Source organism: Lytechinus pictus, chromosome 2, assembly GCF_037042905.1.
Source record: "Lytechinus pictus isolate F3 Inbred chromosome 2, Lp3.0, whole genome shotgun sequence".
In the NCBI taxonomy this organism is placed as follows: domain Eukaryota; kingdom Metazoa; phylum Echinodermata; class Echinoidea; order Temnopleuroida; family Toxopneustidae; genus Lytechinus; species Lytechinus pictus.
The window spans coordinates 53,119,160-53,136,078 of NC_087246.1; the positions used below are offsets into that span (position 1 = coordinate 53,119,160).

The 16,919-nt window shown below is 39.4% G+C and overlaps 1 protein-coding gene across 1 annotated transcript; it reads left to right on the plus strand.

The window, feature by feature from the left end:
- The first annotated feature begins 10,049 nt into the window (after positions 1-10,049).
- Positions 10,050-10,997, plus strand: LOC129277759 (uncharacterized). The gene has a single exon (XM_054913925.2). It carries the CDS (start codon positions 10,050-10,052, stop codon positions 10,995-10,997), a length of 948 nt encoding a protein of 315 aa, XP_054769900.2.
- The last annotated feature ends 5,922 nt before the right edge of the window (positions 10,998-16,919 follow it).

Below are 16,919 nucleotides of genomic sequence, written 5' to 3' on the forward strand. Positions count from 1 at the left end.
GACAAAAGAGTAATCAAGTGTCATTGAACATCCTGTGCGAGTTTCAGGTCACATGACCAAAGTCAAAGGTCATTTAAGGTCATTAAACTCTGGCCATTTTGTAGGTATTTAGGTTGCTGTCATAACTTTCAAAGTTTATAGATATAGTTTATAAAATGTAGATATAGGGGTAATCAAGTATCACTGACAAGTCTTAGGTCGCATGATCAAGGTCAAATGTCATTTATTGTCAATGAACGTAGTATTGTATCATTATATGTTTTTGTGAATAATTATTTTATAGTAGTTTTCAAAATCGGTACTGCTGCTATATTGAATCGCGCGATGCAGGTGAGACTGCCAGAGGCGCTCCACTTGTTTACATCTAGCTGATAGACGAAACCTATTAATTATTTCATCTTTAAGTGATTTGAAAAATAAAAGTGACTTTTCTATCAGTATAGCAGAAATGGCTGTTTGCCTGAATGGGGGGGGGGTAAAAAATGGCGATTTGTTGTGCCAATACTTCTTTATATGTAGCTGATATAGACAATCTACTTTTTTATCTCTAAGTGGTTACAAAACTATGAAAATGAATTGCTATACAGTGCGTATCAAAAAAAAGTTTACACTTTGAAAACAGCCCTGGGAATTAAAAAATATACATGTGGGTACTTTTTTCACATATATTCTTGGGTTTGGGTCTCATCTATCCAATGAAAGTAAAAGTTTTGACAGAATGTTACACTTGAGTGAGCACTGTTCATTTTTGTAAAGCTTGCAGAAATCTGTTTGCGCAGAAATGCTTGATTTCACGCTGTGTCAAGGGGAATGGGTAGTCTGCAGGCACAGTCCCTGATTGGAACTTTGATAAACAAGTGTGCCTCCACGCAAAGACTAGCACATACAAAACTTGCTGTTCCAATATAGAGCGAGAGAGCCTTCAGTACACATGGCATGAGTAGGCTGCACATTCTGACCCTTAACTTGAGTGAAGGGTTTGCCCAGCAGACTAGGGAAAGGGCGAAATCAAACTTACCCTGCGAAACATTTCTCATACATTTCCCTTGCACTGTTAGTCAATTGAAATAAAACGGATACATTCAAGCATTTAACAATTTTGCCACCCAAATTGAAATTTTAACACTTAGTAAGCACAACCTTTACCCTTTATGCTCCAGCTGGATCTGAGGACATAACTAAATCTGAACAAAAGTTTATATCAGACATATCCAGCATTTTTCACCAAGTTTTTATCATTTCAAGTGGGTTTACATTTCATTTTTCATGTAATACTTGTTTCTCCACACTTTTCCCCAGCTTGACAATGTTTAACAAGATAAAAATCAAGCCTAAGCCATTTCATGTAAATCACAGCTCAGTGTAAAACAAATATCGTCACGATGGCCTCGGTGTGTGGGGGAGTGAGGTTTCAAAAGTAAGTGGTGCTCACTCTAGCGGAAATATTCTCCGACATTTATATCGTCATTTGCTTAAATGGATCAGTACTAATGTTAAAATGTGGAAAAAATCTTCAGGATATTACAAATGTATAATTTTACAGGATTTTTTTCTAAGTGTAAACTTTTTTTTTGATACGCACTGTAAAGCAGAAACACCGTTTTGCCTCAATGTAGACTCCAAATTGGCAGATTTTCCCCATAAATTAGCAAAATACGGAAAAGGAGTGGGTGACTTCAGCAGCCCCCTTAGGGGGTAGGATTCGATTTGCCAGCACTCCATTAAATGAAGCAGATAGGGGAAAGTCTACACTTTCGTCTCCAGGTGGTTTTAAGACATTGAAAGCGACTTACTACAGTGCGTCCCAAAAAAAGCTATACACTTTTGAAATGGCTGCCAAATAAAAAAATATATCACTTTGGGGGAAAAGACTTATATATATATATATGGAAGGCCAATAAAGTCAACTTTCAAATGACACCATGAAGTTGGAAAACTATTCATGCTTGAGCGAGCAATGCCCACCGAAAAAAAGGGTATGAAAATTAGGCAGGGCTGGAATTAGCCTTCCAATTTCTGTCAGTTTTTGAAAGGCAAATCCTTTGGAAATTGCAAAGTTAAGGGTGTTGTGATGAATTAATTATCAACCGTGACCAGTTTGGGTTATTTAAGCAAATTTCATAAATTATTCAATTGAACTTTAATGCATGAGTGAACACAAATTACACTTTTTGGGCAGCGCATTTCAACTATATCATGTGGATCTCATGTGTTCATGGGAGTCGGGAGAATAGGGGGTGAGGACTTAAGTGGGAGAAGTAGGTTGATTGAATGAGGGTCAACAGAACATTTAGCCCCCCCCCCCTTCCCTCTCTCTCACCCTCCCCTCCTGTTGAGAGACTGATTGCTATTGTCATGTACACTTTAAGTCCAGAGCAGAATGTTGATTTATGAGAAATTCTGAATTGGGGCATCAACTTTTTCCCACCAATCATTTAGTCAACAATTTATCAATAAATCAACTCATTCAATGTGCAATGTGATCAATCAAACATTCATTTTTTTCAATGAATTATTTCATAAATCATCATAATCAGTCAATTTCTTGGTAATCATTCAATGAAAAAAAAAACTGACCATCAGCCACCGGTCACTTGACAGTTAAAGGTCAAGCCCACCCCAGCAAAATGTTGATTTGAATAAATAGAGAAAAATCTAACTAGCATAACACTGAAAATTTCATCAAAATCGGATGTAAAATAAGAAAGTTATGGCATTTTAAAGTTTCGCTTATTTTTAACAAACAGTGATATGCACAACTCTGTGACATGCGAATGAGTCAGTCGATGATGTCCATCACTCACTATTTCTTTTGTTTTTTATTGTTTGAATTATACAATATTTCATTTTTTACAGATCTGACCATATAGGGACCGACTTGACTGAATCATATAGTATTAAACAATGCTATTTCCACATGTTCATGGAGGAATTAATCACTGTTTCACTTGACAATGAGGAGAAAATTAGAATATTTCATATAATAAAATACAAAAGAAATAGTGAGTGGATGACGTCATCAGTCTCCTCATTTGCATACCAACCAGGATGTGCATAACTGTTTTGTGAAATTAAGCAAAACTTTAAAATGTCATAACTTTCTTATTTTACATCCGATTTTGATGAAATTTTCAGTGGTGTGCTCGTTGGATTTTTCTCTTTTTATCAAAATCAATTTTTTGTTGAGGTGGACTTGTCCTTTAAGTTTTAAATATCGGTAGGCTACAATTCAGGGAGTGGGACAGAGAGAGAGAGCCGGGGAAATGGAGGGGGGATACATATGACTTTTTAATTTGTAAAAGGAGACAAAGAAGAGGAATGCCCTCTTAACCAAGTCATACCATATCTCGCCTTCTTGCTTGTAACGGGTACACATTATTCTGACTCTCTCGAGCACATGCACTGCTGAGGTCCACAAGATGAATATGCCACACTAAAAGTTCCTTTCCTCTTCATTCATGCATTAAATTTCAATTTAGTAACTCATGAAATTTGCCTAAGAAACCAAAACTGAACTCACTCATTAATTTAGCATAACACCCTTAGCTTTGCAAGTTCCAAAGGACTAACCTCTCAAAAAACTGTAAGGCCAATTCCTGCCCAGTCTAGCCAAGCTTAGTCACTCAGGAGGAGAGAAGTGGGGGGGGGGTAGAGATGGAGGGAGGGGTTGCTGAATGTTCTGTTGACCTTTATCCCATCAACGTACTTCACCTAATGAAGTCCTATCTTAATATCTTATATAATTTTAGTGTAAATTGTTAGGCACGTGGAATTGAAAGTGAATACTTTTTGGGGGTGGGGCTTGTCAATTTTTTTATAAACAAAATGTCCCCCTTGAAAATCCTGGGTTGGATATAGATGAGAATTGTTCGTCGGACGTCAGTAATCGGTACTGATGTCGGTAAAGGCCTATATAGCTATACCCCTGCTTACACATTTCTCTGGTTATTACCGTCCCCCTTTCTATCCTATGTACCCGATCCCTTCGTCCTTCTATCTACCTTTTTCCAATTTCAATTCCCCCAACCTTCTGACATTCCTGCCAGTGAGTGAGTGATTTTCCCCATATCTAGTGATATATCATGTTACTGTCGCATATCTTTTCACTTTTATATTTATATGAGTGAATGGATGCATTTATTTTTGTTTTAACTGTGTAAATGGAAATAAAACAAATGCAAATCAATACATGAATACAACTGATTTCAATGTCAAATACCTCTTTTATAACGTCTCCAAATGAGCAGAAGTGGGAACATAATGTAAACACCTTCAAATAGGAATAAAAGAAGTATTTTAATATAATGATTTTGACAATAAAGTGCATTCGCCCGATAGCAAATATCAGTAGTGCAAGATCCCAACTGTTTTATTGGGCACTCAACCTTTCCCACCTTCAGTGCTACTTCCAGACCCATCCAAACGTGTATTGGGGTGGGCTGCAATATGCATGACGAGGACTGCGAGGTGCCCAAATATCAGTTTCATATCATGTAAAAAGGCTAAATAATAATTGAAAAAATATCCGCTCGCTTCGTGAAGTTGATATTTGGGCAATGCTTATCAGCCCCCTTGAAAAATTGTGCCTATACGTCCATGCCTACTACCCCCCCCCCACCTTGCTCATTATTGTCGCTTGCCCCCCCCCCTGACGAAATATGCCAGGTACGCCACTGGACATGTACATAAGAAATGCTGTATACAGTACATTTTTTTTCATGCACTATACCTTGCAACTCTTATGCTAAACTGATAAATCAGAAAATATTTCTGAACAATGTGCAAGTTTGTGAAGTAAATCATATACAGAGTGAGTCAGAAAAAATGTCCCACTTTTGTAAAGTTGAATTGTTTAAAATATGAATATTTAATCATTAGTTTCATGATATGTCTTGATAGAGGTATCCTCCAAGTACATTCAGGTAACATTTTCATTTGATCCCGTGCACGCATGGCTGAACATCGGACAATCTTTAGAAGACTGTCAGATCTCACTTGCGCCAAGTTACTGGGTGATGAATAAAACAGTGCTTTAGACAAAGACAGTCTGACAGACAGACAGACTGGCATGCTCACACGCACACACACACAAACACACCCTCACACACAACACACATGGTAATAACTGGTTCATAATTTTCTCTTTTCTGATTAAGCATTGATTTTTAGCAAGATCGCTGAATGTTTAAGTGGCAATTCCCGACAATCTTTCCCCTTAAAACACATTCACTACCACCATCATATCATCATCCTCATTGTCATCATCTTGATCTTGATCTTGATCATCATCATCAAGTGCACATAAATCCAATATGCTGGTTATGTCTTTTGTTGGTTAACAATGGAAATTTACAATGGATGTCTGTGCTTTTGTTGCACTTGCCTATTGTGGGGGCACTTGAAGTCAAGGATCTTCAGCAGCCCACCTGCAAACATCGAGGAGCTTCGGAGGAGAATCGTGGACGAGACAGACGTGGTACGCCAAGATGGGAACCTGATTCGGCGAGCTTGTCAAGGAATGCTTCGCCGAGCGCAACTGTGCATCAGGAGAAATGGCGGACATGTCGAGGATTGAGTACGGAGGATGGAGACCATGGAGAACTTTGGGGGAAACCGATTCATTGTTGAACCACAATAAACTACCTCAACAAATACAAAAATTCCCTTTTAATTGTTTGTGTTTTTATTCACCGACGTTTGCAGTAATTGTGTGTCTGTGTGTGTGCGTGTGCTTGTGTGTGCATGTTTGAGTGGGTCTGCCAGTGCGCGTACATGTGTGTGTGTGTGTTTGTGTGTGCGTACGTGTGTGTATTGAAAAAAAAAAGTGTGTGTTTGTGTGTGTGTGTTTCAGTCTGTCGGACTGTCTTTGTTCAAAAGAGTGTTTTATTCCCCACCTTGTAACTTGGCGCAAGTGAGATCTGACAGTCTTCTAAAGATTGTCCGCTGTTCAGTCATGCGTGCAGGGGATCAAATGAAAAAGGTACCTGAATGTACTGGGAGGATATACCTCTATCAAGACATATCATGAAACTAATGATTAAATATTCATATTTTAAACAATTCAACTTTACAAAAGTGGGACATTTTTTCTGACTCACTCTGTTTAGCATTCCACAGGACAACATACATGTATGGATCCACCAAAATATAAGTTTTCACAATACTTGCCAAATGAAATCACAGCCTTTGTATCAAATCAGTGTTAAGTCAAAAGGAGCGAAAATACATGCATGTATATGTCAATTCCAATTATGTAAACTTTTACAGTCCACTACTTGGTACAAGAAATTAAAATTTCATAATTTTTTTTTCAATTACATATTAATCACTTGCTATAACTTTTACTAAAATGATCTCATGTCAACCTCACTTTATGCTCCATGTAATATGGAAATCTATAATCTGACTGGAAATCTGATCAATTGGGCTATCAAAGTTCAAGTCCACCCAAGAAAAATTATTATTTGAATAGAGAAAAATCAAATTATTGATGAAATTTTCACTTCAGTGTTATGATTATTAGATTTTTCTATTTTTATTCAAATAAACTCATTGTTGGTGTGGGCTTGTTCTTTAAATATGTATATTATCCATAAATAAGATGGAACTCTGTTGAATAACTTGTCCTTAATAGAATTCTAAAAAAGTTATTTGCTCCAATCCAAGTTACAATGCTCACAATAAAAAATGCATTTGGCAAGGTTTACAAGGTGGATTTCTGAATAAAAGATTTAACAAATAATCTACACGACTTTCTCGGACTCGGTATGGCGATCTCCACAGTATAGTAGTCAGCCATTCTTGTAACAAAAAATAGCTGAGAACGTCAACTACATGTTTCTAAACGCTCGATGAGTAGATCGACTTTATAAAAATAGAAGATAACGCCAATCACACAACAAACATGCAAGCATGCTTTATTTAGGGGATCACACACACCTGACAAAAGATACTCTTATTGGGATGAACGTTTACCAATACCAGTATCTATCGATTGGGAAAAGGTACACTATACACAATTTTTTTTCTACCATTGATACTAAATTAAGATCATATTATTTTAAGATTTTTCATAAAGCTATAGCATTAAATGATTTTTTTATATAAGATTAAATCTAAGGATTCACCCAATTGTGTTTTCTGTGATAAAAGTGAGGAAACAATAGTCCACCTTTTTTGCGAATGTGAAAGGGTAATTCCTATTTGGCAATCCCTTTTAACGAAAATTTCCCAAAATAATGTTCAAATAAATGGTTCTAATTTTGAAAAAAATGTTCGGACTCCCAGCTAATTAGGTCATTTCAAACCTTTTCTTACTTTTGAAGTATTATATTCATACATGTAAATTTAAGAATAATCCTCCAAGTTTTGCTCTTTTTAAAACATTTGTTAAAAACAACAGGACTTGGAATATTTGATAGCTAAGAAAAAAAAGTTGCCCGCTCACTTTAAGAAGTGGCGATTCACCTTATAATTTGGTTTTCAAAAATGTCAACAGGTTACATGATAACTAACAATGTATATTTTGTATAACAGGCGTAGTGCCCCATTTTTAAAATAATACTGCACTGTATTGGTTATATGGTTGTAGACATCAGTTCCCATTTTTTCATGCAACTTGTATCTCAGTTTCCTTGATATACTTGTTCGTTTAAAAACCTCCATAATTATGTCGTCTTGGATAACCAGTTGTGTTTTTTAATCCAATCAATGTTTGTTGGGAAACCATTTTATAATCATAGCTTGTATATTTTGTTTTGTCTACTTTATCTACCAAATCACCTATCTTTGTTTAGATAACACTGATATTAAGTCATCGCTTTGCCACATTCCTTTTTTGGGGGGTGGGGGAGGAAGTGGGTAGTTTTTTTTTTTATTATTATGGTTGTTATTTTGTCTATTTTGTGTAACTAACTTGTGTTTATGTGATTTGCAATCACCTAATAATCATTTGTAAATTTTGTGATTTATTTCAATTTATTATAATAAAAACAGAAAAAAAAACGAAAAAAAAACGGAAGCATGCTTTATATGCGAATACAACAAAAGCTAACTAGCACGCACATAGTAAATGCACAGTGCACGCGGTGTAATTTTTTTTCCATCATGTACCAATAATTTTTTTTTTTCATATAAAATCGTTCAAAAATACTCAATCAGGAATAACATTCATATTTATAAATATTTTTAAAGAATATTTTAAAGAGATTATGTGACGAATATTCGTATAATATATTTGTAAATTTTTATTAATGTGAGTTAATTAGAAAAGTATCCTTGAAATAAGACTGGGATCACCGTCCCCCAAATTGGGCGTTGTGGCGTGCGCCTGTAATCCAAGCTGTGGGGAAGTTACAAATTGATGCAGAGGTTCGAGCCCTGGTCACGTCTTTCGGATGGTGACGTTAAAGGTCGGTCCCAGACGTAAATAATCATATCTGATTGATACACGTCTGACAAAACTCAAATACACACACAAAACTGTCGCTTGTAGTTACGTAATGGCACCGAGGAGTACGCCGTTCTGATTGACATGGTAAGTCGACCAATCGGAATCGAGAGCGAGGGAGACTGGGCTCAGTGGGCGGAATATCAGTTTCCTTGAATCTGACCATGGAGCTATTAGCTCTATGAATCTGACGGGGAACTTGCCAAGATTCACTGGACTGTTGTTTCATGTAACCAGGTGTGTGTATGCGTGTTCTGGGGATGTAGTGTGTTATGTGTTAGGTAGTCGGTATGAGGCGCCGAATGTACCAATATTATATAGAACAATTATTTGTTATATAATCATTATTTATTAAATAATAACTATTATTTATATATAATTTACATTTTATTTGTAAATAACTACTATTATATAAAATAGCATTTATAATTATTTATATATAATTCCAAGTAATACTTCATTATTTGTAAATAATAATAGTTCGACATTCCATTATTCATAAATAATGATTATTTGTTTTTCATTATTTATAAATAATGATTTTTTTTTTCATTATTTATAAATAATGATTATTTGTTTTTCATTATTTATAAATAATGATTATTTGTTTTTCATTATTTACAAATAATGATTAAGACTTGCACAGTCTTGCCATACATAGATGGCCTCTCACAACAACTTAAACGCCGATTAGAAGGTCACGGTATCCGAACGGTTTTCCGCTCGGACACCACCTTACACAAACAGCTTGTACACCCCAAAGACCCTATCCCTGATCACAGACGTGATGGCGTAGTATACAACATTCCTTGCCAGGGATGTGACGGGTCTTACATCGGAGAAACAGCCCGACCGATAGTTGAACGCATTTCTGAACACAAGCGCGATGTTCGGTTACAGCGAACCGACACATCCGCGGTGGCAGAACATGCTTGGGAGAAACAACACCACCCAGATTGGGAGGGTGTACATTGCATTGCCAAAGAGAGACATTGGTATACACGCAGGATTAAGGAGGCTATTAGTATACGTCTTTGTCCTAACAACTTCAACAGAGACAGCGGGATCGACATCCCCGACTTCTGGATGCGAACCATCAGACAGCACAATACCCCCTTGCCTGGCAGTGCACGCCGACCCGATCGTTCCCGGCCCCGAACGAGGGACCGCTCAGCTAGTCAGCCCCCGCCCACGGGAAACTAGCGAGCCCGCCAATTTTGTCTAATTTGCATATCGCCGACCCACGGCGTATTTGCATATACCCCCGGCTTATTTGCATATACGGATTACCGGCCGCACCGCATACCGGCGCAACGGATCAATGCCCACCTATTGTTCTCGCGTTCGTGCGTACGGTCCTGGAGATTAGTATAAATAGAGTACGTTATCAGATAATTTACGTCACTTGATAAAGAGTTGCAGCGGCACTCGAAAGCTCGTGAACTTGTAAGCTAGTGAACACTTTTTGCGAGAGTGATCACGAATTTCCTAGAAAGACAGTGAACACTTTTTTTGCGAGAGTGGTCACGAAATTCCTTGTTGACCATAGTAGATTGCGAGACAAATGAATACCCTCTAGCGATTATTTCAATCCGCAATAATGAACCTATTTAGTATTATTGAACGAACATATGGGCGCCCCGCCCTAAAGTTGACTCGAAGATACGAACGATGTAGTAAAAAGATAGCTCGATTTTCCAACCACTTGACCTTTCTTGTGCGTTGCATTAAAGCGTCAGTGGTTCCCAAAGACCTGCGGGTCAAGCCTCCTATGAACACCAAAGGAGCAAGAAAGGTAGCAGAAACGGCCGCCCTCCCTTTTCTGAAAGAACGCATCTTTCTCACTAGATGCACGATTGATTCGGCTAAGACGGAATACGAAACTTTAAAAGCCGATATCAAAGAGACTATGCAAGCCCAACATAGTACAGACATTCTGAAGGTTAATGAAAATATCTACGCAGATGTTTTCGCTAAATGCAAGAAAAGGCAACAGGCTAAATTTGAAAAGTTGATACAACCCAAATCGAAGAAGGTCACCGCCTCATTAGCGAATGAGGATAAATGGGTTGTTAACCTATCCTCGAGACAGATCACCTCCACCGAGGAGCAATTGCTTAAGAAAGGCCTCGCCTTTGCCGTGTCGCCCCCAAAATTGCCCATTACCGAGATTGTAGCTAAGGTTGAAACCGCGGTCAAGTTTATTGATCCAGTTTCGGCCGATGCCGCACGAAAAGATGTAGATTCCATTCTACAGAGAGCACGTCCTCCGAAACCGAATACCACAAGAGAGATGCGTGATGCTCTTAAGACACTCAAGAATGATGATAGCATCACAATCCTCCCTGCGGATAAGGGTAGTGCCACAATCATTTTAGATAGTACCGCCTACGAAGACAAAATGACCGAGCTTCTGAGCTCTGGTCCGTATAAAATGCTAAAGAAAGACCCCACAGATCGAATGTGTCGCAAACTGACCAGTACGTTACTGGCACTAAAGAAAGACAAAGTTCTAGATGAGGCTACATACAAAAAGATAAAGCCGTAAAAAGATTCATATCTGAATGACACGCGCCTCAAAACCCAAGATAACAACAAGCCCACACAGAAACAGCCACCTAGAATATACGGGTTGCCCAAAATACACAAACCCGGGATACCTCTCAGACCAATAGTATCATGCATAGGTTCATTTGCCTATAACCTATCAAAGTACCTGGCGGACATCCTGTCCCCTCTCACTAACTGCTCAGAACACACGGTTTCCAACTCCAGTGAATTCGCTGAATTCACATCGGAGCAGACAGTTAACGAACAGGAATCCATGATCTCTTTTGATGTAGTCTCCCTCTTCACTAACGTACCGATAGAGGGCGCATGCAGTACGGCCCTGCAACGCATGCAATCCGATCCCACATTATCAGAACGTACCACACTTATGCCCGAACAAATAGCCGAACTCCTGGAGTTCGTCCTCAGATCCACATATTTTCTGTACAGAGGCTCTTTCTATGAGCAAACAGAAGGAGCAGCAATGGGTAGCCCAGTCTCAGCGGTTGTGGCTAACCTATATATGGAAGGTTTTGAACAGAACGCTTTGCCCAAGTGTCCTTCCACATGCCACCCTCGGGTGTGGAAGAGATACGTCGATGACACTTTCATAATCGTAAATAGATCCGAAACAGACAGCCTACTCTCATACATGAATAGCCAGCAACCGTCCATCCAGTTCACTCTGGAGACTGAGCAAGGAGGGAAATTAGCATTCCTTGACACGCTAGTCCAAAGACACGAGGGCGGGAAACTCTCCGCCTCTGTCTACCGCAAGCCCACTCATACAGACCAATACATACCATATGATTCTCATCACGACAAATCGGTCAAGAAGGGTCTTGTTAAATGCCTGTTCGACAGAGCAGCACGTATCATAACTCACCCACCTGAACTCCCGAAAGAAAGAGCACACATACGTGGCGCCTTGTACAGCATACTCATAATCATTACATCACCGCATGCACGGACGATACTTGAACTTAAAATGGATTGGCATGGTTCCCAGCCCATCAAGGAAATCAGGGATTTGTTTACGTTTTTCCAGTCATTGTAAAATCAGGGAATTTTGATCTGCCCAAAAGTCGAATGCACGATAGTCAGTTAGACTGTTATATTTTGTTGTATATCAAAACAACATTCATTGAACGACATGTTATGGTGTTTTTTAAGTGTAGCGATGCCTACTGGTATATACAATTAAAAACAATAATAGGCCTACACGTAAACAAAAATACATGTAATTCACTGCAACAATTTGGAGGCATGAGAAACTGGGAATGGGTTTAAATAATTATCAGGGAATTTTTAAACTTCTCAGAGAAAAATCAGGGATTTTTGTTTTCTTGAAAAGCTGGGAACCCTGATTGGGTTAAGCCAGCCGTTAACTATCTACAGTAGATCATATACATAGAGGTGGATAAATAAACATCATATTTTTTCCACCTCAATGATCGTATAACAGCGTTAATTTACAGAAAAGTAGCAAAATTTATTGTTTTTCCTCAAATCAAAACCTTCTCCTCATGCAGGCTTTGCATGCACCAGGTCAAATTAGTTTTTATCTGGTTGCCCGTGTCGAGTTCTACAAGTTATGATTCCCGGCTAAGCCGTTGGGACATCCCTGGGGACCCATTGAAATAATTACTTTTTTTTAAATAAAAAAATGCTTAAAATAGCCCTTCATTCCTTTGATTATTTTAAATTGAGCCCCCTAAATGCGCATGCACCGGGTCAAGCTAGTGTTTATCTGGTTGCCCGAGTAGAGTTCTACAAGTTAGGATACCTTATCACCCCGGCTAGGCCGTCGGAATATCCCTGGGGGGCAACGTGAAAAAATACTTTTCTTAAATTAAAAAATTGCTTGAAAGAGCCCTTTATTCCTTTAAATTTGCAAATTTGAGCCCCCTAAATTTCCATGCGCCGGATCAAGGTAATGTTTATCTGATTGCCCGAGTTGAGTTTTACAAGTTAGGATACCTGGTTACCCCGGCGAGGCCGTTGGGATATCCCTTGGGGCCCCTTGAAAAAAAAATCAAAAATTTAACATTTTATGCCCTTTTATTCACTCAAGTTGGTCCCCTAAATGTTCTTGCACTTGGGCATGCCAGTGTTTTTATGGTTGCCCGAGACGCGCTTCACCTGTTAAATCCCCTAGTTAGTCTTCAAAACCCTTATATCGAATATCGAATATTGGTCCAACTTCGCACGCATTTTAATATCGAACCTAAATATCAAACTGTCCATCTTTACAGTTTGAATTTTGAATATCCAACCAACTTCCTGCCGGTCAACATGCATGCACTGCGCTGCATTTTTTAATAATCTTTTATTCTCTTCTCTCATCAAACAAAATTGAACATAGTAGAATATTACATTCATGATCATAAATTAAAAAGCGATATTAAATCAAATCACACCATAATTACAAAGTTTGGTTAAGAATGTACACATATTGTGATCAACACATCCATACATTTGACAATTCTTAACGAAAATTAAGTAAAACAAAGTCATGAATAATTTCTAACAAGATTGATTCCATGATTATTATAAGGAATATATATTATTTTTCTTACATTTATGTACATACATAATATATATGTCTAATTGAAAAACAGTCCAAATTAGTACAACCTAAAATCAAACATTTAATATTCACGTGAGAGAAGATTTAATATGAGAGTAGATTTTATATTCACGCATGCACGTGTATAACGATCGAAAAGGTAGAGGGAGCGGAAACCGTATTTTGTATATATGGCTGTTAGCTGTACGAAAAACAAAATCACAGAGGAGGAAGTGGAAAGCGAGTTTCCGATTTCGTTTTTACTGTCTGCCTTTTTCCAAACGGAATCACGGAGAGAAAAGCGTGTTCTGATTTTGTTTTTTATATATAACCAACACAAATATAGAATGAGAAATCAGAAAGAGCCCAAAAGTATTTCTGATTTCATTATTCTGTTTTCGATCTCCAAAAACGAAATCACAACACGTTTTTCTCGTTGTGATTTCGTTCTGTGTTTCCAAAGACCGAACCACGGGGCTGATTTCCGTTTTTGCTTTGCGATGAATGGAAACGAAAAACGAATTATCCATTAGTACTGTGGCGGCCCTCCGTCTTTGAACGGGTCCTGGATGCTGGGGGGGGGGGGGGGGGGGGCCGGCCTGTCCCTTGCCTCTATCACCTTCATCCGTTGATGAATTACTAGCCATCTTTGATGCGAGCGGCTTCCTTATAATCTGTATAATATGGCTTTATGTAGAGACCTGGGCGTGTTCCGTTTTCCCAAAATATATGGGGGTGGAGTGTTGAGGGGTAGTCTGAACAGAGATTTCTATTGGGGCTGTATAATCTCTATGGGTAGGCTTATACTGCAGTAGTCAGTTGGATTCCATAGATCACACAGGTTGGAGACGATGATTACATTTGGTGTATGACAACGGTCATATTTTAATTATACATCATTGTTCAGCAATTGTACAGGTTATCACCATTAACACCGTCACCAATTATCCAGAATTGTATTTGCAGTAGTAGAAATTAAGCGAGCAATGTTCATTTTCAAACCTTTTCTTGACTCAGCCCAGTTTGAGAGGAGCGCAGGGAGTTCTTCGTCCGACTCCGACCTCCGCCAGCGTCGAAGTGACGAGATCACTGCGAAACTCCGCTATTTATAGTCTCCGAGAGCTGCCTTACGCAGTGCGTTGCGTAAGTCGATCATTGAGTTCTAACGCACCAAAAGCTATAGCGCCATCTACGTTTACTGCATTATAACCAAAAAACCGTAGCGAACGGGTTCGCTACACAGCCTCACATTTGTTTTATCCTCACATTAGCAGAGGGATTCCAAACAATTTGACAAAGCAACCAAAATGTATTGAATTATATGCATAGCTGTATTAATCAGACTGAGAGTTATGTCCTCTTTATATACACTCCTTATATGGATACTATGTACAATCAATCTCTCTGCAGCTTCCATAACTTATTTCTGTAAGCTCTCATTGATAGCAACATTATCATCATTCTCATTAGCAGTATGAAATGTGTTCACTCCGTGGGCATTAACTCTGAATATAAACATTACAGCGAGTGCTTCTATGCAAAATTAGTTTTATAAATATCTGTGAGTCGAGGACACCTCCTTGAACAATATTATCCGAAAAGATAATGGTGTGGTGTTTCACAAAACAAATAAATGACTTACACTACGACATAAATATGGCGAAACATTTATATGTATACAAGTCCAGTATAGATTGGGTTGTTTTCCACATTGGTTCAACAGTTCGTGTGGATTAGTGCTTCTATCTCATTATTTCATTCTTCAACCGTCAGAATCCTTGCGTCTTCTTTTAGGCCACGCAGTAGATCCATAGAACGATACATATTAACAGTTTGTCAGTTTTAGAAACAGCTAGAATACAGTTCTACATCTATCTGCACATGGAAAGTTATGAGTGTTCAATAGAAATAGTCTGGAGGCCTTCTCCGCCTCCTAGGATAGCGTGAAGGGTTGACGTCTGAGTCACTAGAATCATCAGGTAATGGAATCCCTGGTTCTACTGTAGTCTCAGTAGAAGCCTGAGTAGGTTGTCCATCATTCACTACATCTGGTTCACGATCGGAAGTCCGATCGCCTGTTCTGTCGGCTGGCTGAGTCCTCCAGGCCTCCGGTACATCAGATCCGTTGTAGAGCTTAAGGCGGTCGAAGTGGACCACTCTTAGTTTGCTCCTGGGGGATCTCTGGATACGATAGGTCACGTCGGAAAGTCTGGACACCACTCGATAGGGGCCTTCCCATTTGGGTGCTAATTTGGGGCTGACTCCCTTCTTCCTGGCATTGTTGCGGAGCCATACGAACTGTCCAGCTTCATAGAGTTTCCCATCTGATTTCCGATCATAGTTCCTCTTCTGGCGTCGCAGTTCAACACCCTTACGTTGCTGGGCCCTCTGGTACGTCTCTTCCATTCTTTCCCTCAGCTGCTGAGCATAGTCAGTCCACTCACTTCCATCCTGTTTGGAGAACTGCAAATCGATAGGCAGTGAAACCTCTCGGCCAAACATCATCATGTTTGGAGTCTCCTTGATTGTGTCGTGCGTGGAGCTTCTGTATGCAGCTGTGTGTAGGGTATATACCTGTCCCAGTCCCGCTGGTGCTTCTCTGGATCCAGTAGGGTAGCAAGAATATTGATCAGTGTCCGGTTGAACCTTTCATCACTCTTTGGGTTGTACGGTGTCGTCCTTGTCTTTCTGACACCCAGTAATTGACAAACTTCTTGGAAGATGTTGGACTCGAAGTTCCTGCCCTGGTCACTATGTATCTCATTAGGAACTCCATAGCGGCAGATGAATTCGTCCACTAGCTTCCGTGCCACCGTTTCAGCTCTTTCATCTGGTATTGCATATGCCTCGACATACTTGGTATAATAGTCAGCTACCACAAGAATGTACTTGTTCCCGTCATAAGTAACTGGCAATGGTCCCATAATGTCCAGGGCGATCCTCTCCATTGGATACCCACTCTGCCTCTGCTGTAGCGGAGCTCTTTTCCCTGGTCCTGCCTTCTGTCGGCGAGCGCAGTCTGGACATTGCCTAATGAAGGATCTGACATCTTTCTTCATTCCTACCCAGTAGAAGCGTTCCTGTACCTTGTGAAGAGTCTTTGTCATACCAAGATGTCCTGCCATGGGAGAGGAGTGAAGGTCCTGTAGCACCTCCGGTATCAGAGCTTTAGGAAGTACATAACGCCACCTGACATCTCGTCCATCTCCTGATTCCCACCTCCTGTAGAGAACACCATCTTTGACCTCTAGCTGGTCCCAGTGTTCCAGAAGAACCTTGACCTTAAAAGGATATGCCGTCGCCTCTTCCCGGGATGGCTTCCTCTCTTCCACCAGTGCATTCCTGACTGGA